The sequence below is a fragment of the Lotus japonicus genome, chromosome 1 (genome assembly GCF_012489685.1).
Source record: "Lotus japonicus ecotype B-129 chromosome 1, LjGifu_v1.2".
NCBI lineage: Eukaryota > Viridiplantae > Streptophyta > Magnoliopsida > Fabales > Fabaceae > Lotus > Lotus japonicus.
In genome coordinates this window covers 89,565,885-89,578,575 of record NC_080041.1, presented here as the reverse complement: position 1 = coordinate 89,578,575, position 12,691 = coordinate 89,565,885, and the positions used below count along the sequence as shown (strand labels likewise).

Here is a 12,691-nt window from a genome sequence, read left to right as displayed (position 1 = left end):
ATAAAATTACTGTAGAAATTACTGTGCGATGTGTGTTTAGCTTACAGTAACTGTAAAGTTGCTGTCAAGCTAATACGGTAATCTTAGAGTTTCTGTTTAAATTTGACAGTGACAACAGAGTTACTGTTTAATTTCTACAGTAACCTTAGAATTACTATTTTTAGATTACAGTAACCTTACGATTACTGTTTTGATTTTACGGTACCTTTAGAGTTGCTGTTTTGATGTGACTTGTGTGATTTGGTGTGATTTCGGGCATTTTGCCTGCGCTGTGATTTTGATTAATTTTAATCAGTAAAGTTTTACGTCATTAGAAATAATGCGTAATTGAGAAATGAGTTATGCAAGAGTGCATGAGATGAGAAATTTCGAGATGATGCCCTAAGGGGGAGTGTTGGGCGTGATTTTGCATCATATGTGAGGAGAAATTTTATTATTTTGTGAATAATAAAATTAAGATAATTTAAATGAATTAAATTAGTTATATTTAATTTGTGAGACTAAGGTTGTTTGTTAGAAGTTATAGCAAATTAAGATTTTAAGGTTGTTGTGAAATTTTGTGAAGATTTGGCCTAAGATTATGCCATGACCGAATTTGACTAAGTATGGAGCAATGGAAAACTCTAGAAAGTCCTAGAGGGAGAGAGATGGCCGAATTTGTTAGGAGAAAATGAGGTCGTTGGAGTTTGTTATCTTGTTAAGGTTGTTAGGTGATCATACTTGAAAGATTCACTTAATAATTAAAAGATGTAATCAAGATTTATTTTAATTATGAAAAAGATGAGGTTGTTAATTTGTTATGAGGTTTAAATTTTGAATTAAGAAGATATATGGTTAAATTTTGAAAGATCATTGGAGATGAGGGAAAAGTTTGAAAAATCTATCACATGGAGAAGGTGATGGGCGGCCATGATAGGAAGAGATAGGGATTTTGATCATTCTTGATGAGTCTTGAGGACTAGTATAAATACCCGACCTTAGAGAAAATAAATCTTAAGTCTCCATAACTTAGAAAAATTGTGAAACACTTAGAGAAGAGAGAAGAGAACTCGTGATCTTGAGGGAAGGAGAAGAAGAATTCGTGGATCATTAAGGAAGAAGGAGAATTTCGAAACCCTAAGAGGCTAGAGGAACCTTGACTTTCTTTCTTCTTTTCAACTAAGGCTAAGGTGAGGGAACCGCTTCCAGGATTTAGATCCCTAGAGTTTGTGAATATGCATGCTTACTTGTTTTGTGTGATTATGCATGCTATGTGAAATTTTCTTGAATCTTGATGAATTCTTGTTGAGTCTTTATGCATGTCTGACGAATCTTTACGAGTCTTGATGAGTCTTTATGCATGTGTGATGAGTCTTTATGATTCTTATGTGATGATTATGTGTGTCATGTTCCTATCTTCATCTTTTCCTTAAAAGAAAGGTTGATCAAACGATTTGTCACAATGAAGGGGATTCACGTGACCAAACCTAGGGTTTTGCCCTATTTTTCTGAATTTTGGCTCTAACCCTCTTTAAACGAACTCGGATCTGAGACACTATGTTTTAAGATTTATTCTATATGAAAAAGCGGACGTTTTGACATACTAAACTTGAAAAACCGAGGTTCTTGGATTACAAGTGATTTCTCATGCTTTCAACTTGCTTTCTTGAATTGTGTGACTATGTGATTAGGATTTGGCATGATAGTATTGATATGCTTATGTATGCTATGCGTGACCTACGCTTGTATGTGATTGTGTTGATTGATTTCTATCTATGCATGCTTGAGTGTGAAATTGTGAACTATGCATGAAACCCTAATTTTATGCTTGTGTGCGTGTTTGGTGATGTGTGAATGCTTGACTGAATTAATTATTTAGTTATTGCTAATTGTTTGATTCCGAGAATTAAACTTAAGAGGTGATAATTGCTTAACCTTAGAAAATTAAGTTAAACATATGAGAAGAGATTCGCTTGCAAGTGTTGTGAATTATGGATTTTAAAATCTATAGCGATTACGAGCCATGAGAACGATGGTTTCGTTAAGGACTGAGACTTAACTTGCACGCGAAGGAGATTGTGGTAACGAGGAGTTCCACGAGACTAACCATGATGTGTCATGGGAATCAAACAGCGGGGAGATGTGCGATTTGAGTTTCTAGTTATGGAGATCAAACAACGGGAAGTTGTGCGACTATGAGTTTTACTCATGAGAATTGTTATCTGCGGATAACTGAAATTGGATCCAGGGTGTTGAGGTGGTTGTGTGATGTGAGGAACGTTTAGACTAACTGAACATGTAGGTCTAACCCTAACCCTAATGAGACTTGCGAATTGATTGTTGATGTGCGAAATTTATGAGTGTATGCGTATGCCATGAGATGTGATGTGCTTTGTGTGAGCGTCGAAGTGACCCCTCCTGCGATTGTGTGTTATGTGGCTGCTAGATGAGCTATCAGAATATGATGGCGAAGTCCTGCGAGATCGTTCCGCATAGAGAGGATGATGACAGAGCTCGGGCTACTGACGAGAACCAAGTCCGAAGAATCTACGTCGGAAGTGCTGCCTTTCGTTTCTACGACCAGCAAGGAGAGTGGATCGAGACCCAGTTAGTGAATGGCAGAATTAGTCTCCCGTTTGCACCTGAGAGATTTGCGACACTAGCGACGGCTGAATCAGAGGAGTCCGTGAACCAGCAATCTGCTATGGAGACAGACCCGTCAGAGTTCAAGTCAGATTCTGATAGTGGATCTTCTGTAGACCCTGCATGTTGGTAGAAACTGTTAGACGAGCTAGAGGGACAGGAACCCAGCGAACCAAAGCCTATGGAAGAGGAGACTCGAGCTGAACCTGAGGAAGAGGTACTTCCAGAAGTGACTGCTGACCCTTGGGAGGATATGGAGCCAACAGAGGATGAGTTGCGGTTTAGGAGCTTCACTGCGAGAGTACAACAACACTTTGATAAGAAGGCTGGAGACATATATGATAGCTTGAAGGCGCATATGCTTGAGAAGTACGCAAAGAAGCCGGAGCAGTAGGTTGAGACTATTCAGCGGAGCATAGAGATGGGATGGGTTGAGAGAAATTGTATTTGCGGGGCGAGAGACGAAAGTAGTACATTTATCTTTATTTTTCTGTTGAATAATCTGCAGACAGTGTAACCAAGTTTTATTATTCAATAAAGGTTACAGCGATTTTCTATTAAATATTTGTTGAAATTATTTACAGTTTTGTGACAGCGATTTGAAAAGAATTATTTATTCAAGAGCTTTTGACAGTAATTAATTAAATGCGTTTCTGACTTTAATTAAGGAGTAATTAATTGGCGAAAATTCTTTCTAAAATTGGTGAAAATGTTACTAATTAACGAGAAATCGGGGCGTTACAGGATTCACCAAGGTAGATAGTTTTGCTGGGATTAGAGTTTCGCTGTTTGACCTCTATGTATTCTATTGATTCACATACAAATATCGTTCTATGCAATCGATTCCTCCCAACATTTCTTATCTTACTACTCAGTCTCCCGGCGTAGAAGATTCTCAACTCAGCTATATTAACCTTCAATCTCTTGATCAATTAACAATAGTGAGTATCATTAAGCATGGCTGTTTCAATAGACTAATGATCTAACCCTATCCCTAGACCTTAGAACCATTAGATGATTTTACCTCTTTCATATTTAAATAGCTAGTTCTCACCATCCTATTAAATCTAAATTCATGTTCTAGGTGATCAATCCAAAACAAGAATAAAGTATAAGGTAAAAATCATTGAATCATGGAAAAGAAACGTATGATTAACTCTAGTTCAGACTCAAGAACGTGTGAGTTTCCTACACAAGTTTGAATCAATCAAAATACTCAAGGGGATCAACCTAAGATATAGCATGAAGCAAAAGAGAAAACCATTGATTCTTTAACATAGAAACATGAAATTTGCATAAAGGAAATCAAATAGATTACATGAACATCAAAACAACTAGTTTTAATCCCAACAAATGAGAAATCAGCTATCCATTTTCATGGATAGCTTTACAATCATAAAAGAGAAGAAGAACGATGAAAAACTGAATCTGTGACGGTTCCCTAACGATGAAGTCGGCTCCAAAGCCTTCTCTCTAGCCTCCTAGACCTCCCTTGATGCTCTCCTTTGAGTTCTCTCTGTTTGGGTCCTGTTCTGATCAAGTTATGGGATCTGTTTTTTATGAGCAAAACCGACCTTATAACCTTTTTTTACGAGCAGGGCGCTCAACACCCTTTATGGGCGCTCAACGCCATGTTTCTTTAGACTTGGTTTATCAATCTGTTGAATTCATGCTTAGCACCCTATTTTGGCCGCTCAGCACCTTTTGGACAGCAACTCAACAAGTGTGTATTTCTTCCAAAAATCTTCAACCTACAACTCAAATTGAGACTAAAATCAAATATTAAACTCATTCACTTTCAAATTTAACATGTCTACAAGTTTTAAACATAAAGAGAGTTAATCTACAAGATAATTCTCATAATTACACAAGATAAGTGCCTAAAATACAATAAAGAACATGGTAAAATTGGCACTTATCAGCAAGTTGTTAGAACTTGAGGCGAGAGTGAGGGGCACTAACAAGAAATCAGTGTTAACTGCCAAGGAGATGGAGGTCGGAATTACGCATCTATAAATAACCAACTTGTAACTAGGAAAGGGGTTCACATGTTTTTACTCAGAAATTTCGTAACGATGCTCAAAGTCCAAGGGGGCGTTTGGTAGAAGGGATCTTTAAAGATTCCCGGGTAAGTTAGGTTGGGAATGTAACATTCTCATGTTTGGTACAAGTTTCAGAAAAAATATTCCCAGGTATTGTGGATTCCCAGGCATGCAATTTACATTGATTTTCTCCAAACATCATTCCCATGTTCAAGGATGGGTATCTTGCATTCCCATGGGAATGGAAGTTATTTCCCACTAACTTTTTTTTTACTTCAAATTTTATATTTTTAAATATTTTAATTAAATAAATTTTAAAAACATACCTGGGAATTGAATTTATCAACCAAACACTTTTTTAAAAGATTCCCGGGAATAACATTCACATCATAATATCCCTGGGAATCCACTTACCGTGGCATGATTTTTGATAACTTGTAACAAACGCCCCCCAAGTAATTGTCACAGATAGCATGTCAAGAACTATTGAGTATGTCCACGTGTAACCCCTCTTTTATCAATAACATTTCCCCCTTTTCATTGCTTTTATTCCTAAATCTTGCAACTGGACACACTAATTTCGGTTAAAGAGCCCTAAAGAGGATCAAAATCCAGCCTCTTCGTCAAGATTTGGATTTCTTACTGTTTACCAAATTTTTGGGTGAACACTCACTTGTTGTTTTATGGTAAAAGTATAATGTTTCAACAGAAAAACAGAAGAAAAAAAAGTTATCTCTAAAATCCAACTTTTTTAATTTTAGATTGTCCAATTCGCCCAAACTAAATATAAGATCAAATCACTAACATTAGGTGATTCAATAATATTTTAACACATGTTATGAGTTAACATTTCTAACAACACATATCAAAATATTAACATATTAACGGATCAGCTAAATTATGATGATTTTACCCTAGTTAGGGTGATTTATACAAGCACTTTTCATTTTCTAAAGTATTTGTATTCTTTTTATCTATAAAAGAAGACAAGAAAAAGAGAGCAGTGGTTTTCTATCCGTGGTATTTCCCTTTCTTGAATATTAAAGTTAGTATTTTATTGTAATCAAGTTAGTGGGAAGAAGTTTTCCTATGTACCAAAAAAGTTAGTGGGAAGAAGGGCAAGAAAAAAAGGGAAAAGAAAGAAAATGGGCCGGCGTGAAGGAGATAGATATAGGAGGTTTGGTTTTTGGTGTAAAACCCTAGAAAATGGAGATGGGCAAAGCATGCTGGGTGTGACAAAGACCACTCACTGTATATTCCTTCCAGAAAAACACAGTGGGTCCTTCACTGCACTGCTCAAACCACAAACACATACATCATGCATATAGTATAGTAGTACAAGTTTTTTTTTTTTTTTACCAAAGGTTTCCACAACCAATTATACTAATCTATTAAGAGATTATTACAGTGGGTATAAACTCTACCATCAAATCACTTTTTAACAAACTCAACTATCTACCAAATGTGTTAGGAGGTTATGGTGTATCATATAGAAGTGTAGATAGATATCGAAGTGAATTAACAAAGAAAGTGATTATCATTATCATTCTTAAAATATAAAGTTCTTGAATTGAATGTGCCCACGAGCTAAGCAGCACTAGTCAGAGCATGTAACGTAAAAGACTCGCAACTTTATTTTTTCTTTTTTACATTCTTCTACTTTCTGCCTTTCTTTTTGTCCTTTTTCCTTATTTCTCCCTTTTTGCTTTAATGGCTTCTGCTCATTCCCCTTTGCCTCACCTGTAGTCCTACACCTAGATAGATATACGAATAGATGAGAAAAAAATGAGAAATATTTATAATGAATGATAAAAGAGAAAGATATACTAAGAAAAAATGAGTTAAGTTGAGATGACAGCTACGAAAATGAGTGCAAATGTATCAAAATTCTATAATCCTGTACTTTTCCAGATTTTCTCTCCCATTTAAAAGGCTTTTTTCTACATATATAACTCTTTCTCTCTGCAACCCTTTCCACTATGTGAGAGGGCAAGAATCAAGATAAGAAAATAGAGTCCAAACAAAAGCGGTTCAGGAATCTTGCTTTTTAACATGCCCACGATTCATAACAAAATTACATTTTAGAGTGATCAGTCAAAGATAATCTGAATAAGTGATTTGTCAAACAAAGTTTGTAAACAATTACTTTTACTCGATCTCAATCATTCTCCATAACTTCTTACCAATCTATTACTATCTCTTTTTTGTAAAATACCAATAATTATTTGTCCAAACCTCTAAATTGAGGTGGAAAGAGGTGGAGGAGGAGAAAGATAGGAAGAAAAGAAAAAGTAAGAGAAAAAAAGTATAAGATGTGATAGATGATAAGAGGAGAAAGATAAAAATAAAAATAGGTGAAAATAAAGTGTATAAATAAGGAGGTGTGTATATATCATTACTCGTAAAATACACTTTATAAACCTAATGCAATTACTCATAAGAGATGACTTGTCAAGAAATTACTAGTGAGTTTGGATAAAAGTTATATGTACTCGGCATGCATGGACGTACTTGTCTCTGAAATAGAATTCTATATATCAGCTAATCCATTTAAATATCCCTGCTTCTTTGAATGGTTGTCTCTTTTACAAACATATTAATGATGATCATTCGCCAAATACACAACAACTTGCACATAAATTGGTTAACAAAGTGCAATGTTCACAACTAATTAAACTTGATAATGATGCTCACAAATCCTTACAAAAGCAGAACCCTGATTTCCGTATCATTGTTCGTTTGTCCAACAGACAGAATATTTCAATGAAACTTCACATAAAAATCTGACAACACAAAACAAACAATCTATGACTATACTTGTTCTCAATTCTAGTTATAGCTTGCCATGCCTTAAATAAAAACACATAAAAGAAAACATACACATCCACCTACTATTTAACATGTGGATTTCATATACAGAACACATGAAAATCAATAAATTTTAACATGAAACTGATATGACTTATCATTCATGTGTGTTTAGCATTTGGCTATCAGCTTTTCTAAAAAAGAATTAAGAATAGCAAGAGTTTGAACTTTGAAGAGTTTGTTTTCAACGGTAACAGAAATGAGAAATCCTTTGTCACTTTCCCAAAGTGCTTATCAGTCAAAAAAGAGCATTTTGGTAACAATCCGACAAAATCAGAGCCTTTTTCCAACATCTGTCCCTGTTTCCCTTTCAACCGTTCGTGTTCAAACACCAATTTCAAAGAAGGTCAAGGTGCAGTTTGGTAATTATCTTTCAACCCAGTGCCCAATTCCATCTCTTCCACCCTCCTTCTATTTAAGCACATAAATCCCTCTCTCTCACATCCAGCCCATTCTCCTCAAATAGTATTTCAAAGAATTTCACTCACTCACTCACTCCCTTCCTTTGCTTTCAATCCAAGTTCTTCTCTATACTCAATTCACTTTGACCCTGAGCACCATCAACAACACAAAATAAGTGTTCTTCCAATTATGATCTTTAGGTACGTGATTAGACATTTTCATGATCTAAGCAACTTTTGTTCTTTTTTTGCTAAGTTCATATATTCTATACATATATCCCAGTGCATGCATGATGCATGCTCCATATATATGAACTTACTCGTATGAAATTATGATTACTAGAAGTCAAGTTTACCACTCATAGCAGCCTGCAAAAGTTGCATGATTTCCCATTTTGTCAGAGATGACACACATTCTTTATTTTTTAAGACTATATATATATACATATAGGCATAATAAAGAATTCACAACCAATATATATTCTTTCTTTGTGACCATTATTTTTTGTAGGACATGCTATTGAACTTTGATCACTGATCACTAATATAATTAAAAAGTTACCTTAATCATTCTATGCACTTTTTACAGCTTGGGATCCGAGGAGTTGAAACCAAGGCAGGTTGAAAACTGATCATTTCTGTCAAGAAAATTAAACTCATCAGGAATTAAGACATGGCAAGAGGAAACTCAACATGTTCAAATTCAAAGTACCTCATGTTTTTGTGCATCTTCATGTTCATGCTCAACTTCCACTCATCCCATGGAGAACAACAAGAGCTCCAGCTTCTGTTATCCTTCAAAGCTTCCATCCACGACCCACTTCACTTCCTCTCCAACTGGGTCAGTTCCTCTGCCACTCCCTGCAACTGGCACGGCATCACCTGTGGCGACAATTCCTCCCACGTTACCGCCGTGGCACTCTCCGGAAAAAACATCACCGGCGAGGTTTTCTCTTCCATTTTTCAACTGCCACACGTCACGAGCATCGACCTCTCCAACAATCAACTTGTTGGGGAATTCAATCTTGACATCAACAACAACACTCCTTCTCTGTCCCCACTCCGTTACCTCAACCTCAGCAACAACAACCTCACGGGGACTCTGCCTCAGTCCTTGTTCTCTGCTTCGTTCTTCAACCTCGAAACTCTGGATCTCTGCAACAACATGTTTTCAGGGAAAATCCCAGACCAAATAGGAATCCTTTCCAGCTTAAGGTATCTTGACCTTGGAGGAAACGTTTTGGTGGGGAAGATTCCAAATTCCATCATCAATGTCACCACTTTACAGTACCTAACTTTGGCTTCAAACCAGTTAGTGGGTGAAATTCCTGCAGAGATAAGCCTAATGAAGAGCTTGAATTGGATTTACTTGGGGTACAACAATCTCTCAGGTGAGATACCAGGTAGCATTGGGGAACTATTAGCTTTAAACCACCTTGATCTTGTTTACAACAATCTCACAGGAACAATTCCTGAATCTCTTGGGAACCTCACTTCTCTTCAGTATCTCTTTCTCTATGCAAACAAGTTGACAGGTCCTATTCCTAAATCCATTTATGAGCTCAAAAAGCTTATCTCTCTTGACCTCAGTGATAACTTTCTTTCCGGTGAGGTTTCTGAGCTTGTGGTCCAGTTCCAGAGACTAGAAACCCTTCAACTTTTCTCAAACAACTTCACAGGAAGGATTCCAAAGGCTGTGGCATCTTTACCTCACCTTCAGATTCTTCAGCTTTGGTCAAACAACTTCACAGGTGAGATTCCAAAAGAGCTTGGAAAGCATAGCAACCTCACTGTTTTGGACCTGTCCTCCAATAACCTCACAGGGAATATCCCAGATGGGTTATGCAGCCATGGCAATCTCAACAAGCTTATCCTCTTCTCCAACTCTTTCCATGGAGAAATCCCACGTGGGATAAGCTCTTGTAGAAGCTTGCAACGAGTGAGAATCCAAAACAACAAGCTCTCAGGGGAATTGCCATCAGAAATGACAAAACTGCCTCAGATATACTTCTTGGATATCTCTGGCAATGAGCTTTCTGGAAGGGTTGATGACAGGGAATGGAACATGCCTTCCCTTCAAATGCTGAGTTTGGCAAACAACAAATTCTCAGGAGAGTTACCAAACTCTTTTGGAACTCAGAACCTTCAGGACCTGGATTTATCAGGGAACACTCTCTCAGGCCATTTATCAAACAGTTTCAGTGCATTAACAGAACTCATGCAATTGAAGCTTAGCAACAACAACCTCTCTGGTAACATCCCAGAAGAACTCTCTGAATGCAGCAAACTCATTTCTCTGGACCTCAGCCACAACCAACTCTCCGGTCAAATCCCAACAAAACTCGCCGCGATGCCGGTTCTCAGCCTCCTCGACTTATCGGAAAACGAACTCTCCGGTGAAATTCCACATAATTTAGGAAGCATTGAATCTCTTGTTCAGGTAAACATATCACACAACCATTTTCAGGGGAGTTTACCCTCCACCGGAGCTTTCCTTGCCATCAACGCAAGCGCTGTCGCCGGAAACCACCTCTGTTACCGCAACAGCGATGCTTCCAACGGTTTGCCGCCGTGCAAAGACAATCATCAGAACCAAACATGGCCGTTCGTCGTGCTGTGTTTTCTGCTCGGGTTGATTTCATTCGCCGCAACAGCTTCTCTCATCTACTTCGTGCGTTCCAGGAAGAAGAATTCACAGCTCAGAAGAGTGGAGAACGAAGATGGAACCTGGGAAATGCAGTTTTTCGATTCCAATGCATCGAAATTGATTGCAATCGACGATGTGTTGTCGTCGGTGAAAGAAGGGAAAGTGATTTCGAAGGGAAGGAACTGGGTTTCATACGAAGGGAAGTGCACGGAGAGTGACATGCAATTCACGGTGATTGAAATCGGCGACTCGAACTCACTTCCGGTGAGTTTCTGGGAGGAGGTGGTGAAGTTCGGGAAGCTCCGGCACCCGAACGTGGTTAACCTGATCGGAATGTGCAGGTCGGGGAAGAGAGGTTACTTGGTATACGAGCACGAGGAGGGGAAGAGCTTGAGCCAGATTGTGAACGGGTTGAGCTGGCAACGGCGGCGGAAAATCGCGGTGGCGGTGGCGAAAGCGCTGAAGTTCTTGCATTGTAACTGTTTTTTCGCCGGAGAGGTGTCGCCGGAGGTAGTTACGGTGGATAACAAGGGCGTCGCTCGCCTGAAGGTGAGACCTCCCGGAATAGCAAGCGTGGATGTCAAGGGTTTCATCTCTTCACCCTACGTTGCTCCAGGTACTAACTTAAATGTCTATTTTGCCCCTGTATTTTTTGTTCTTGTGCATTCATCATGAGTAACCTTCATATGCAAGTATTATATAAGCAAAGATAAATAATCTATCTTATTCATGAATTATATGATGCATACAATCTCTTTTAAAAAGGTCATAAGTTTTCCGCTTTACGAATGAAAGCGAGCGACTAGGATTGAATCTTAGCGACTCGTGAGGATAGGTTAATATATTGTTCCATATAATGATAATTTCATGTTAAATTACAGAGGCAATAACGACAAAAGATGTGACTGAGAAGAGTGAGATATATGGCTTCGGAGTCATGCTGATCGAATTGTTGACAGGAAGAAGCCCTGTGGACATAGAAGCAGGGAATGGCGTGCACAACAGCATCGTGGAGTGGGCTCGATACTGCTACTCCGACTGTCATCTTGACATGTGGATTGACCCAATGATGAAGGATGGAGATACATCGACCTATCAGAACGACGTTGTTGAGATCATGAACTTGGCTCTGCACTGCACCGCCACTGATCCCACCGCAAGGCCATGCGCGAGAGAAGTGCTCAAAACCCTAGAGACTATTCACAACAGCAACACAACAAGAAGTTTTTGCTGAGTTTCTTTCCGTGCTCACAACCTTCTCAACTCTTTGATTTTCCATATGCACTATTCTCTGACTTTTGTTACAGTTTCTTTTTTCTTGGTTTTTTCCACTTGAGTTTTCACTTTTTTATCCTTTGATTTTGTTTAAAGTTTTTATTTAGTTTAACTAGCATAAGTAATTAAGTTGTTGATGAAGAGATTGCTAGGGTAATGTTTGCTTGATGTTTTATATATGGGTCATGTTTGACATACTGCTGAGTGTAAAAGTAAATGTAAATAAATTGAATGTCATTATAATAAGATGATGATCATGTTTACACTTCCTTAAGCTGTTAATTATGTGTTTTGCGTGCCAATTGGTAGGATAATTAAAACCATGCTCTTCTTTGTCATTTTGTCACTAGCTGTCTCTAGACTTTTCTTCTATTGCGCATGTGAAATTGTTTAGTCAATTCTCGTGAGGTTTCAAGAAAAAGCGGTGTAGCTAATCCAAATTTAGTACCACTACACATACTTCCTAAACCTTATATCATGATGTACTTTAAATGAAGGAGTTTATTTGGTCTTAAATTAACAAAAACATGTACCCTGCTACATGCCAAATGGGAGTGCTGAAACATGATCACGGAAATTCTGAAGTGAATGTTGCTTGATCTTAATTAATTATTGTGGAGGGCCACATTTATTTATTCTCTGCGAGTTTGATGATGTTTTTTGTCCCATTCTTGAACACTCTTTGCAAAAGTTCGCCACAAAACAGCCAAAAAGAAAAAAGGCAAAATAAGCCAAAGAATTTCAGAATGGTGTACTGTAAGCATATCATCACGAAGCTGAAAGCTGCATGCAGAAACTTGTTATTGATGTCAAGGAACACTTGATGAATGTTTGAA

General features: G+C 37.8%; 1 protein-coding gene across 1 annotated transcript; it reads left to right on the top strand.

Moving 5' to 3' along the window:
- Positions 1-8,606: 8,606 nt before the first annotated feature.
- Positions 8,607-12,137, top strand: LOC130727609 (leucine-rich repeat receptor-like serine/threonine-protein kinase SKM1). Its single transcript, XM_057578789.1, has 2 exons — positions 8,607-11,196; positions 11,462-12,137. Exons 1-2 carry the CDS (start codon positions 8,607-8,609, stop codon positions 11,812-11,814), a joined length of 2,943 nt encoding a protein of 980 aa, XP_057434772.1. The 3' UTR covers positions 11,815-12,137.
- The last annotated feature ends 554 nt before the right edge of the window (positions 12,138-12,691 follow it).